Source organism: Nerophis lumbriciformis, linkage group LG20, assembly GCF_033978685.3.
Source record: "Nerophis lumbriciformis linkage group LG20, RoL_Nlum_v2.1, whole genome shotgun sequence".
Taxonomy (NCBI): domain Eukaryota; kingdom Metazoa; phylum Chordata; class Actinopteri; order Syngnathiformes; family Syngnathidae; genus Nerophis; species Nerophis lumbriciformis.
The window spans coordinates 33,407,161-33,420,606 of NC_084567.2; the positions used below are offsets into that span (position 1 = coordinate 33,407,161).

The window sequence follows — 13,446 nt, forward strand, 5'->3', positions numbered from 1 at the left end:
CATTTTTATCACTTGAATGTATGCACCGAGGGTTGTGTATCAGCCTTTCTGTCAGCGTGTGTGTGTTCATGTTTGGAATGCAGAGCTCTGCAGAGTCGCGATATTGAGCGAGTTAATCGGAACATGAAGCAGTATGTCAACTGGAATGAATCGCCGTAATTAAAAATGTTTTCATTATTTTTTTTTCTTCTATCAAGGCATATAATGTGATTATTCGGAGATGTAATTATTTTGCTGCTGATTTGTCTCTTCTAACTCAAATTAGAATTTTGTTAATTTGTATTGGTTCACGTAATGCAATCCCGCTGTTTTACTGTTCTAATCATTTGTACTTATCGCTTTGTCTCATTGTCGCTTATCAAATTAACATACGGGGATGATTTCATTATTGTTTTCTTGCGCTCTGATTCAGGTTGTGTGAGAGTCTTTCTGTAATTCATTAATTAGTCTGTTTAGCCAGAGATTAGCCCGGCATCAGCTCTGTTACCTTGTGTTACTCCATTCACGGGGGGAGAATCATTCATTAAACCTGGCTAATGAAAAGCACGGTTAATTGGCAATGGCGTGATAAGGCTTAAATGAAGGCACTAAATGCAGCGTGTGTGTTTGTACGGGCGTCGGCTTCCATTAATCCTCTTGATAACGAGGAAGTCCAATAAACCTTTATTAGCTGCCTAACCAGGACAATAAGAATCAATGCAAAACAACAAGACTCACACAAACTGTGACAATTCAGGCTCATGCATTTTAATGAGGTGTTCTTCTATCATACAGCTGGGACAGCCACTGAACCCTCAACTCCAGCCCTTCCCCCTGCTGAAGCTCAACCACCGGAGGCCAAGGCTCCCGAGGAGGAAATGGACGTCACGGATGATGACATCACTGCAGGTACTAATCAGTAAACCTCTAAATATTACAAAACATCCGAGCAGAGAGGATATTTGGGTTTGTGCAGACATGAGTGTGTAAGTTTATGATATTAATGAATATCTACGCAACCATTGTAGTTGCACAGTAGAAAAGATGATAAAACCTATCAAAGTCACACAAATACCTTGATTAAAAACTATACATAGTCTTACTTCTTACACAAGTTTCATTAATCGTTGGCCATGCGTTGAATATGTCCGCCATCTGTTCTGTTACTTTTGTATAAAAGTAGTGCATTGTGAACTAGGGATGTACCGATCCAGGTTTTTGCACTTCCGATCCGATACCGATATTGTTTTTGCACTTCCGATCCGATACCGATACTGACCGATACTGGCCTATCCGAGCATGTATTAAAGTTATTTAGCCTACTTAGTTGTCAGAATCATGTTGAAAAGGGTTTTAGTACTCTTGATAACAACTAGCCAGCTGAATTAGGGGAGTTTGAATAATACACAATGGTTGGTAACAAGAAACTGACCTGTTTATTCAAGGATAAACACAAAATAGACAAAATTATACATGACAAACAGAAATGGCATCATTGAACTAGGGCTGGGCGATATGGCCTTTTTTTAATATTGCGATATTTTAAGGCCATATTGCGATACACGATATATATCTCGATATTTTGCCTTAGCCTTGAATGAACACTTGATGCATATAATCACAGCAGTATGATGATTCTATGTGTTTTGATTGATTGATTGAGACTTTTATTAGTAGGTTGCACAGTGAAGTACATATTCCGTACAATTGACCACTAAATGGTAACACCCCAATAAGTTTTTCAACTTGTTTAAGTCGGGGTCCACTTAAATTGATTCATGATACAGATACAGTGGGGCAAAAAAGTATTTAGTCAGCCACCGATTGTGCAAGTTCTCCCACTTAAAATGATGACAGAGGTCTGTAATTTTCATCATAGGTACACTTCAACTGTGAGAGACAGAATGTGAAAAAAAATCCAGGAATTCACATTGTAGGAGTTTTAAAGAATTTATTTGTAAATTATGGTGGAAAATAAGTATTTGGTCAATAACAAAAATTCAACTCAATACTTTGTAATATAACCTTTGTTGGCAATAACAGAGGTCAAACGATTACTATAGGTCTTTACCAGGTTTGCGCACACAGTAGCTGGTATTTTGGCCCATTCCTCCATGCAGATCTTCTCGAGAGCAGTGATGTTTTGGGGCTGTCGCCGAGCAACACAGACTTTCAACTCCCTCCACAGATTTTGTACGGGGTTGAGGTCTGGAGACTGGCTAGGCCACTCCAGGACTTTCAAATGCTTCTTACGGAGCCACTCCTTCGTTGCCCGGGCGGTTGTGTTTTTTCACCATGACCGACCAATGCAGGGTCCGTATTACTGCAAACGCTGCACCGATCCGCCGATCGATCTCACGATCCACCCTTCCCTCACTTGTGAACAAGACTCCAAGGTACTTGAACTCCTCCACTTGGAGCTGGATCGCCTCACCAACCCGGAGATGGCACTCCACGCTTGTCTGGGCAAGAACTAGAGATGTCCGATAATATCGGCCGATAAATGCTTTAAAATGTAATATCTGAAATTATCGGTATCGGTTTCAAAATTATCGGTATCGGTTTCAAAAAGTTACATTTATGACTTTTTAAAACGCCGCTGTGTACACGGATGTAGGGAGAAGTACAGAGCGCCAATAAACCTTAAAGGCACTGCCTTTGCGTGCCGACCCAGTCACATAATATCTACGGGTTTTCACACACACAAGTGAATGCAATCATACTTGGTCAACAACCATACAGGTCACACTGAGGGTGGCCGTATAAACAACTTTAACACTGTTGCAAATATCCGCCACACTGTGAACCCACACCAAACAAGAATGACAAACACATTTCGGGAGAACATCCGCACCGTAACACAACATAAACACAACAGAACAAATACCCAGAAACCCTTGCAGCACTAACTCTTCCGGGACGCTACAATATACACCCCTCGCTACCCCCTACAACCCCCCCCCCCCCCCCCCCCAACCCCGCCCACCTTAACCTCCTCATGCTCTCTCAGGGAGAGCATGTCCCAAATTCCAAACTGCTGTTTTGAGGCATGTTAAAAAAAAATAATGCACTTTGTGACTTCAATAATAAATATGGCAGTGCCATGTTGGCATTTTTTCCATAAGTTGAGTTGATTTATTTTGGAAAACCTTGTTACATTGTTTAATGCATCCAGCGGGGCATCACAACAAAATTAGGCATAATAGTGTGTTAATTCCACGGCTGTATATATCGGTATTGGTTGATATCGGAATCGGTAATTAAGAGTTGGACAATATCGGAATATCGCATATCGGCAAAAAAGCCATTATCGGAACCATGGACTCTGACTTGGGAAGCGCTGATTTTCAACTCAATCAGTTTAAACGTCATTCCACTCATCTGAGTTTAATGTCTTGTTAAGTTGTAGCTGATGAAATGTCCGTATTTGTATAATACTGGACAAATTCACAAATCTCCGTCCACATTCAGTGTCTTATGTTTTCAAATGATTTGAACTTTTAAGGACCCAGTACAAAAACATTATTAAATGGGAGTCGCTTTGATACGCTACCTTTTATTCATCAAACAGGCAAAAAAAATTCAGTGCACTGTAGATACATGTTAATATGCTTAGCAGTTGCACTTAAAGCAAACACTTATTTGGTATTAGTGTACTAGCCTTTAATAGTCTCGTAACATTATTATTTTTTTTTTTCGATACAGCCCTAATTCTCCTCCGTTGTTGTGGTACGGGCTGCCATTTTAATTTGTGAACAAGCTACAGGCCAATTGAAAAATAACTGCAGTCTACTTTTCTGCTTCGACTTAAATTCTGATGATCCGCTCATATGACTTAAATCCAATGTCATCATTTCTTAGTGAGTTGATGACGGCCAAATGTTTATGCACATGAAAGATCAAATCTACAAATACTTTTTGCTACACTAATAATCACATACATCCAACCGTACTAAATAATTGTTTAGAAGATGGTTCTACATTTATTTTCTGACACCTTTATCCTCCCAGCTTCCTCCCTATTTTCTTTCCCCCATCTTTCTCCCAGCCCAATCAATATTACAGACAGAGGTAACAATTTATCATTTCACTTTGCTCATTTTGATTTTTTTTTTCTCTTTTGACAGCAATATTTTTCATTTTCCGGTCAGTTTTTTTTTAACGGAGACCCATATGTTTTTGTTTTTGCATTTAAAACCCATCCTGGTTGTGTATGAAAAATGTGTTGGATAAGCTTTGTGTTTACATTTTTTGGACTTTTTGCTCCACTCACTTTTTTAAAGGGGAACATTATCACCAGACCTATGTAAGCGTCAATATATACCTTGATGTTGCAGAAAAAAGACCATATATTTTTTTAACCGATTTCCGAACTCTAAATGGGTGAATTTTGGCGAATTAAACGCCTTTCTAATATTGTGACGTCACATCGGGGAGCAATCCGCCATTTTCTCAAACACCGAGTCAAATCAGCTCTGTTATTTTCCGTTTTTTCGACTGTTTTCCGTACCTTGGAGACATCATGCCTCGTCGGTGTGTTGTCGGAGGGTGTATATCAACACCAACAGGGACGGATTCAAGTTGCACCAGTGGCCCAAAGATGCGAAAGTGGCAAGAAATTGGACGTTTGTTCCGCACACTTCACCGACGAAAGCTATGCTACGACAGAGATGGCAAGAATGTGTGGATATCCTGCGACACTCAAAGCAGATGCATTTCCAACGATAAAGTCAAAGAAATCTGCCGCCAGACCCCCATTGAATCTGCCGGAGTGTGTGAGCAATTCAGGGACAAAGGACCCTCGGTAGCACGGCAAGCAATGGCGGCAGTTTGTTCTCGCAGACGAGCGAGCTAAACCCCCTGGATGTCTTGGCTCACACCGTCCCTTATGCCACCGAAGATGATCAAGAGAAGAATATCGACCCTAGCTTCCCTGGCTTGCTGACATCAACTCCAAAACCGGACAGATCAGCTTTCAGGAAAAGAGCGCGGATGAGGGTATGTCTACAGAATATATTAATTGATGAAAATTGGGCTGTCTGCACTCTCAAAGTGCATGTTGTTACCAAATGTATTTCATATGCTGTAAACCTAGTCCATAGTTGTTAGTTTCCTTTAATGCCAAACAAACACATACCAATCGTTGGTTAGAAGGCGATCGCCGAATTCGTCCTCGCTTTCTCCCGTGTCGCTGGCTGTCGTGTCGTTTTCGTCGGTTTCGCTTGCATACGGTTCAAACCGATATGGCTCAATAGCTTCAGTTTCTTCTTCAATTTCGTTTTCGCTACCTGCCTCCACACTACAACCATCCGTTTCAATACATTCGTAATCTGTTGAATCGCTTAAGCCGCTGAAATCCGAGTCTGAATCCGAGCTAATGTCGCTATAGCTTGCTGTTCTTTCCGCCATGTTTGTTTGTGTTGGCTTCACTATGTGACGTCACAGGAAAATGGACGGGTGGTTAAAATCAGGCACTTTGAAGCTTTTTTTAGGGATATTGCGTGATGGGTAAAATTTTGAAAAAAACTTTGAAAAATAAAATAAGCCACTGGGAACTGATTTTTAATGGTTTTAACCATTCTGAAATTGTAATAATGTTCCCCTTTAACCCGTTTTTTGAGTCTGTCTGCAAGCTGGCCGTTTGTGGAGGCATTCTCAGATTCTGATAGAAACCACACCGTAACTTCTTGAATTTATCTTTTAAAAAACATATACTGTTTAAATACATATCTTGAAGTCGTCACTGCTTTTTGTTTCTCCAAATAATAAAACTTTTTGATTTGACGTTCACAAAATTAAGTACACCTGATCACTCGCCGATAGATCAGACTAGCTGCATATAAATAAAGCTACTTTTGGCGGTATTTACGTCACTGCCTGTTGCACGCCGTTATTAAGTGCATGCCAAGATTATATGAAAATAATATTTAACAGTATCTTACCCTTTTTTGTGTTTCCTAATATTCTGAACCAGCGGGGGAGGAGGTCCTCGCCCTCTGATTGAAAGCTCGACTTAATGTCCAAATAAGAACATTAACTGGCTGCAGAGCTTTGCAGAAGTAAACTGCTTGTTTCGGAGTTTTGTATCAGATATTTTTTATATAAGCCAATATTATCTGATACTTGTTTTTTTGTTGGTGCCTATATCGAACTGATATCCGATATCAATATTGGATCGGTACACTCCTAAAAAAATAAAGGTGAGAAACACGATTGAATTTAAGAACAAAGCCGTAACAAAACCGTCTTTGTCAACAAAAGTCTTAAAGGTTAAATTAAATTTTCATTTATCAATTTCATTCATGAATGTATTTCAAATTGTTTTCTGCATGTTAAACCATACTGTATTTATTCTCTATAAAAAAATGTGTTTTGTGTTCATTACGGCTGCAACTAACGATTAATTTGATAATCAATTAATCTGTCGATTATTACTTTGATTAATCGATTAATAATCTGGTGTTCTGCTGACCTCGACTGTGTATGTTGTGGATCGGTGGAGAGAATACTTCGAAGACCTCCTCAATCCCACCGACACATCTTCCTATGAGGAAGCAGGGCCTGGGGAATCTGTGGTGGGCTCTTCTATTTCTGGGGCTGAGGTTGCTGAGGTAGTTAAAAAGGTCCTCGGTGGCAAGGCCCCGGGGGTAGATGAGATCCGCCCGGAGTTCCTTAAGGCTCTGGATGCTGTGGGGCTGTCTTGGTTGACAAGACTCTGCAGCATCGCGTGGACATCGGGGGCGGTACCTCTGGATTGGCAGACCGGGGTGGTGGTTCCTCTCTTTAAAAAGGGGAACCGGAGGGTGTGTTCTAACTATCGTTGGTTTACAGTCCTCAGCCTTCCCGGGAAGGTCTATTCAGGTGTACTAGAGAGGAGGCTACGCCGGAGAGTCGAACCTCGGATTCAGGAGGAACAGTGTGGTTTTCGTCCTGGTCGTGGAACTGTGGACCAGCTCTATACTCTCGGCAGGGTCCTTGAGGGTGCATGGGAGTTTGCCCAACCAGTCTACATGTGCTTTGTGGACTTGGAGAAGGCATTCGACCGTGTCCCTCGGGAAGTCCTGTGGGGAGTGCTCAGAGAGTATGGGGTATCGGACTGTCTGATTTTGGCAGTCCGCTCCCTGTATGATCAGGGTCAGAGCTTGGTCCGCATTTCCGGCAGTAAGTCGGACACGTTTCCAGTGAGGTTTGGACTCCGCCAAGGCTGCCCTTTGTCACCGATTCTGTTCATAACTTTTATGGACAGAATTTCTATGCGCAGTCAAGGCGTTGAGGGGATCCGGTTTGGTGGCTGCAGGATTAGGTCTCTGCTTTTTGCAGATGATGTGGTCCTGATGGCTTCATCTGGCCAGGATCTTCAGCTCTCGCTGGATCGGTTCGCAGCTGAGTGTGAAGCGACTGGGATGAGAATCAGCACCTCCAAGTCCGAGTCCATGGTTCTCGCCCGGAAAAGGGTGGAGTGCCATCTCCGGGTTGGGGAGGAGACCCTGCCCCAAGTGGAGGAGTTCAAGTACCTCTGAGTCTTGTTCACGAGTGAGGGAAGAGTGGATCGTGAGATCGACAGGAGGATCGGTGCGGCGTCTTCAGTAATGCGGACGCTGTATCGATCCGTTGTGGTGAAGAAGGAGCTGAGCCGGAAGACAAAGCTCTCAATTTACCGGTCGATCTACGTTCCCATCCTCACCTAAGGTCATGAGCTTTGGGTTATGACCGAAAGGACAAGATCACGGGTACAAGCGGCCGAAATGAGTTTCCTCCGCCGGGTGGCAGGGCTCTCCCTTAGAGATAGGGTGAGAAGCTCTGTCATCCGAGGGGAGCTCAAAGTAAAGCCGCTGCTCCTCCACATCGAGAGGAGCCAGATGAGGTGGTTCGGGCATCTGGTCAGGATGCCACCCGATCGCCTCCCTAGGGAGGTGTTTAGGGCACGTCCGACCGGTAGGAGACCACGGGGAAGACCCAGGACACGTTGGGAAGACTATGTCTCCCGGCTGGCCTGAGAACGCCTCGGGATCCCCCGGGAAGAGCTGGACGAAGTGGCTGGGGAGAGGGAAGTCTGGGCTTCCCTGCTTAGGCTGCTGCCCCCGCGACCCGACCTCGGATAAGCGGAAGAAGATGGATGGATGGATGGATGGATGGATTAATAATCAGATAAAAGAGACAAACTACATTACATAGGATTGAAACTACATTTCAATCCTATCCAGTATTTTATTGAAAAAAAAACCCAGCATACTGGCACCATACTTATTTTGATTATTGTTTCTCAGCTCTTTGTAAATGTTGCAGTTTATAAATAAAGGTTTATTTAAAATTTAAAAAAAGCCTCTGCGCATGTGCATAGCATAGATCCAACGAATCGATGACTAAATTAATCGCCAACTATTTTTATAATCGATTTTAATCGATTTAATCGATTAGTTGTTGCAGCCCTAGTGTTCATATGCGTCTGCAACCAATGAATTGGATTGACATTCTAATGGAAAAAGTGCATTTAGTTTTTTTTGCGATTCTGTTTCTCGACGGATTAACTAACAAAAACCGATGTACAGTTGTGAAGAAACCCAATTTTTATTTTGAGAATTAGGAAAATAAACAATTTTGTCAAGCGTGTGAATGTTGCCTATTCAAAAATGCATTTTTGTCCGCACTAAATATTTAACACTTAAAGCAACACTATGAATATCATTAACAGGAGACTAAATTTGTATACTCTCAATACCTCTAACTAGAGATGTCCGATAATATCGGACTGCCGATATTATCGGCCGATAAATGCTTTAAAATGTAATATCGGAAATTATCGGTAACGGTTTCAAAAAGTAAGATTTATGACTTTTTAAAACGCAGCTGTGTACACGGACGTAGAGAGAAGAACAGAGCGCCAATAAACCTTAAAGGCACTGCCTTTGCGTGCCGGCCCAGTCACATAATATCTACGGCTTTTCACACACACAAATGAATGCCAAGCATACTTGGTCAACAGCCATACAGGTCACACTGAGGGTGGCCGTACAAACAACTTTTACACTGTTACAAATATGCGCCACACTGTGAACCCACACCAAACAAGAATGACAAACACATCCACACCGTAACACAACATAAACACAACAGAACAAATACCCAGAAACCCTTGCAGCACTAACTCTTCCGGGACGCTACAATATACCCCCCCCCCCCAACCTCAACCCCGCCCCACAACCCCAACCCCGCCCACCTCAACCTCCTCATGCTCTCTCAGGGAGAGCATGTACCAAATTCCAAGCTGCTGTTTTGAGGCATGTTAAAAAAAATAATGCACTTTGTGACTTCAATTTCTAACTGTTTTATTTTGGAAAACCTTGTTACATTGTTTAATGCATCCAGCGGGCATCACAACAAAATTAGGCATAATAATGTGTTAATTCCACGACTGTATATATCGGTATCGGTTGATATTGGAATCGGTAAATAATAGTTGGACAATATCGACAAAAAAGCCATTATCGGACATCTCTACCTCTAACCTTTCTTTACCTTTAAATAGTAATCACTCCCTTTTCTAACTGTTTTAGTCAATATTAGGTAATTGTACAAAAACTGGGCTGCAACTGTCTTTACTATAAATACAATTTTCACAGTGAAAAATGTCTAAAAACTGATTGTGTTAGTGAATGGTAAACAGTATGTGTTTATACTTTATATATTTCATATTATGCATTATAGGTGGATACTTCTATAATTGAAAACACACATTAGAGGGAATGTTGGCTCCACAAACGATGAGAGCATCTTGTGATGATTGGTGTTACCGCAGAGACGTCCATCAATGTTTTTATTAGAGCTTTTTATTTTTTTTTACCTGCATGTCTCAAGCATTTATTGCGGTTATTGATAATAGAATCGATTAAATTACGAGGCATATTTTCAATAACAAGAAACCCTAAATTAGGCAGATAAATGAAACGCAAAAATATTGAATTCATTTCACAATTCTCTTTATATTTCACTTCTTGAGAGGCATTACGGCAGCGCCGATAGAGGTCACAGGTGAAAGGTTGGGCTGACCCTCACCTCTTAGTGTCATTAGCCCGGTTGTGATTTGGTTAGCTGAAACGCTAGCCTCCCTGGCTAATCTAATATCAGAGCCTGGAGGTTGTTTGGGTCAGCTCACATTTCTCTCCAGCACAGATTAAATCTGTGGAGAGATGAATGGTCTGAGTTGAGACTCTAGACCTTTTTGATTGTTTCGGATGATTGGGATTGTGCAGTTTTTGCACATTGAGCGACATAGTTGATTTCTGGGATATTGCCATTGACACCATTTTTTTAATAAGATGCCGTTTGTGTGTGAGTGCGACCAACTCATTGCACGGCCTCTAGTGGAACAATGGCGGTATGATGCGAAACTAAGAGAATCGTCTTTAATTGTAGATGATAAAATTGGTGTTCAGTTTGCTGTGTAGTCTGCATTTTATGTATTACATCACGCAAAGAACCAATGCACACACAGGCAGGCGAAAGGGAGATGTCAAAGTAAAGGTGCTTCACCTCGGAGCTGGAGTGTGTAAGAAATTGGTGTTTTGCTTAAAAGTGACGTTGCTTGAAATCTGAACTTTCACCCCTTAAGTCTTAAAGCAGAGGTCGGCAACCCAAAAATATTGAAAGAGCCATATTGGTTCAAAAATACAAAATAAATCTGTCTGGAGCTGCAAAAAATGTAAACCGTTATACAAACCCCGTTTCCATATGAGTTGGGAAATTGTGTTAGATGTAAATATAACTGGAATACAATGATTTGCAAATCATTTTCAACCCATATTCAGTTGAATATGCTACAAATACAAATAATCATTAACTTTAGAATTTGATGCCAGCAACACGTGACAAAGAAGTTGGGAAAGGTGGCAATAAATACTGATAAAGTTGAGGAATGCTCATCAAGCACTTATTTGGAACATCCCACAGGTGAACAGGCAAATTGGGAACAGGTGGGTGCCATGATTGGGTACAAAAGTAGATTCCATGAAATGCTCAGTCATTCACAAACAAGGATGGGGCGAGGGTCACCACTTTGTCAACAAATGCGTGAGCAAATTGTTGAACAGTTTAAGAAAAACCTTTCTCAACCAGCTATTGTAAGGAATTTAGGGATTTCACCATCTACGGTCCGTAATATCATCAAAGGGTTCAGAGAATCTGGAGAAATCACTGCACGTAAGCAGCTAAGCCCGTGACCTTCGATCCCTCAGGATGTACTGCATCAACAAGAGACATCAGTGTGTAAAGGATATCACTACATGGGCTCAGGAACACTTCAGAAACTCACTGTGGACGCTACATCTGTAAGTGCTAGTCAAAACTCTCCTATGCAAGGCAAAAACCGTTTATCAACAACACCCAGAAACGCCGTCGGCTTCGCTGGGCCTGAGCTCATCTAAGATGGACTGATACAAAGTGGAAAAGTGTTCTGTGGTCTGACGAGTCCACATTTCAAATTGTTTTTGGAAACTGTGGACGTCGTGTCCTCCGGACCAAAGAGGAAAAGAACCATCCAGATTGTTATAGGCGCAAAGTTGAAAAGCCAGCATCCGTGATGGTATGCGGATGTATTAGTGCCCAAGACATGGGTAACTTACACATCTGTGAAGGCGCCATTAATGCTGAAAGGTACATACAGGTTTTGGAGCAACATATGTTGCCATCCAAGCAACGTTACCATGGACGCCCCTGCTTATTTCAGCAAGACAATGCCAAGCCACGTGTTACATCAATGTGGCTTCATAGTAAAAGAGTGCGGGTACTAGACTGGCCTGCCTGTAGTCCAGACCTGTCTCCCATTGAAAATGTGTGGCGCATTATGAAGCCTAAAATACCACAACGGAGACCCCCGGACTGTTGAACAACTTAAGCTGTACATCAAGCAAGAATGGGAAATAATTCCACCTGAGAAGCTTAAAAAATGTGTCTCCTCAGTTCCCAAACCTTTACTGAGTGTTGTTAAAAGGAAAGGCCATGTAACACAGTGGTGAACACGCCCTTTCCCAACTACTTTGGCACGTGTTGCAGCCATGAAATTCTAAGTTAATTGTTATTTGCAAAAAAAAAAAAATGTTTATGAGTTTGAACATCAAATATCTTGTCTTTGTAGTGCATTCAATCTAATATGGGTTGAAAATGATTTGCAAATCATTGTATTCCGTTTATATTTACATCTAACACAATTTCCCAACTCATATGGAAACGGGGTTTGTACATGTAAGCAAACTGCGGTGCGTTCAAGGACTTCCGAAATTAGGACAGAAAGTGGGATTTCTAACAAGTAGGAATGTATGCGTCATGTTTGTCATCTTACAGAAACCATATTAAAACAAAAAATATATATTTTTTCCTTATCTTTTTCCATTTTCATACATTTACAAAAAAGCTCCAGGGAGCCACTAGGGCGGCGCTAAAGAGCCGTTTGTGGCTCGAAAGCCGTGCGTTGCCGACCCCCGTCTTAAAGCAAAGGTCTTATGGACTGGGAAGGCCAAAACTGGTAGATGTCATGTGGACTCTGGTATGGATATACAGTTGATCCCTCGATATTTGTGATTGATTCAGCAATCGTATTCCTGCAAATTCCCAGATTTTGGGTCAAACCTTTTTTTTTTTTTTTACATGTATTTTGCTTCAACGTCTTGAATCTGATTTTTTTTTTAATGATATGTGATAATATAAAGCATGAAATGCAGAACTGTGCTTGTAACGCTAGCCTGATGACCAGGCTAAATGCTAGACCGTGACTCTGATTCCATCTGTTCTATCATTCCTCTTTCATTATTCATCAGTGGTGAGTACATATGGGTTTAATAAGTGTGTGAGGCACATACTGTATAAGGCCTAAGGCTGGGTTGTGCTTCTATGCATTCAGCTCGTTGCCTTCATTTGCCGTGAACAAACAATGGCAATTAAAGAGGGACAGTGGGGATTTTGGAGCTGCATCCACAAAACCCAAAACCAGTGAAGTTGGCACGTTGTGTAAAAGGTAAATAAAAACAGAATACAATGATTTGCAAATCCTTTTCAACTTATATTCAATTGAATAGACTGCAAAGACAAAATCTTTAATATTCGAACTGAGAAACTTAAATTTTTTTTGGGCAAATAATCATTAACTTTGAATTTAATGTCAGCAACACAATGCAAAAAAGTTGGAACAGGGGCATTTTTACCACTGTGTTACATGGCCTTTCCTTTTAACTAAGTCAGGGGTTGGCAACCCAAAATGTTGAAAGAGCCATATTGGACCAAAAATACAAAAACAAATCTGTCTGGAGCCGCAAAAAAATGAAAAGCCATATTACATACAGATAGTGTGTCATGAGATATACATTGAATTAAGAGGACTTAAAGGAAACTAAATGACCTCAAATATAGCTACAAATGATGCAATATGTACATATAGCTAGCCTAAATAGCATGTTAGCATCGATTAGCTTGCAGTCA

General features: G+C 41.3%; 1 protein-coding gene across 2 annotated transcripts in view; it reads left to right on the forward strand.

Moving 5' to 3' along the window:
• wdr7 (WD repeat domain 7) overlaps positions 1-13,446 on the forward strand; it is a 244,008-nt gene that overhangs the window by 121,773 nt on the left and 108,789 nt on the right. For both annotated transcript variants that reach the window (XM_061980833.2, XM_061980834.2), the window contains exon 22: positions 775-888. In XM_061980833.2, coding sequence (XP_061836817.2) covers positions 775-888 — 114 coding nt within the window. The remainder of the gene's footprint in view (positions 1-774; positions 889-13,446) is intronic.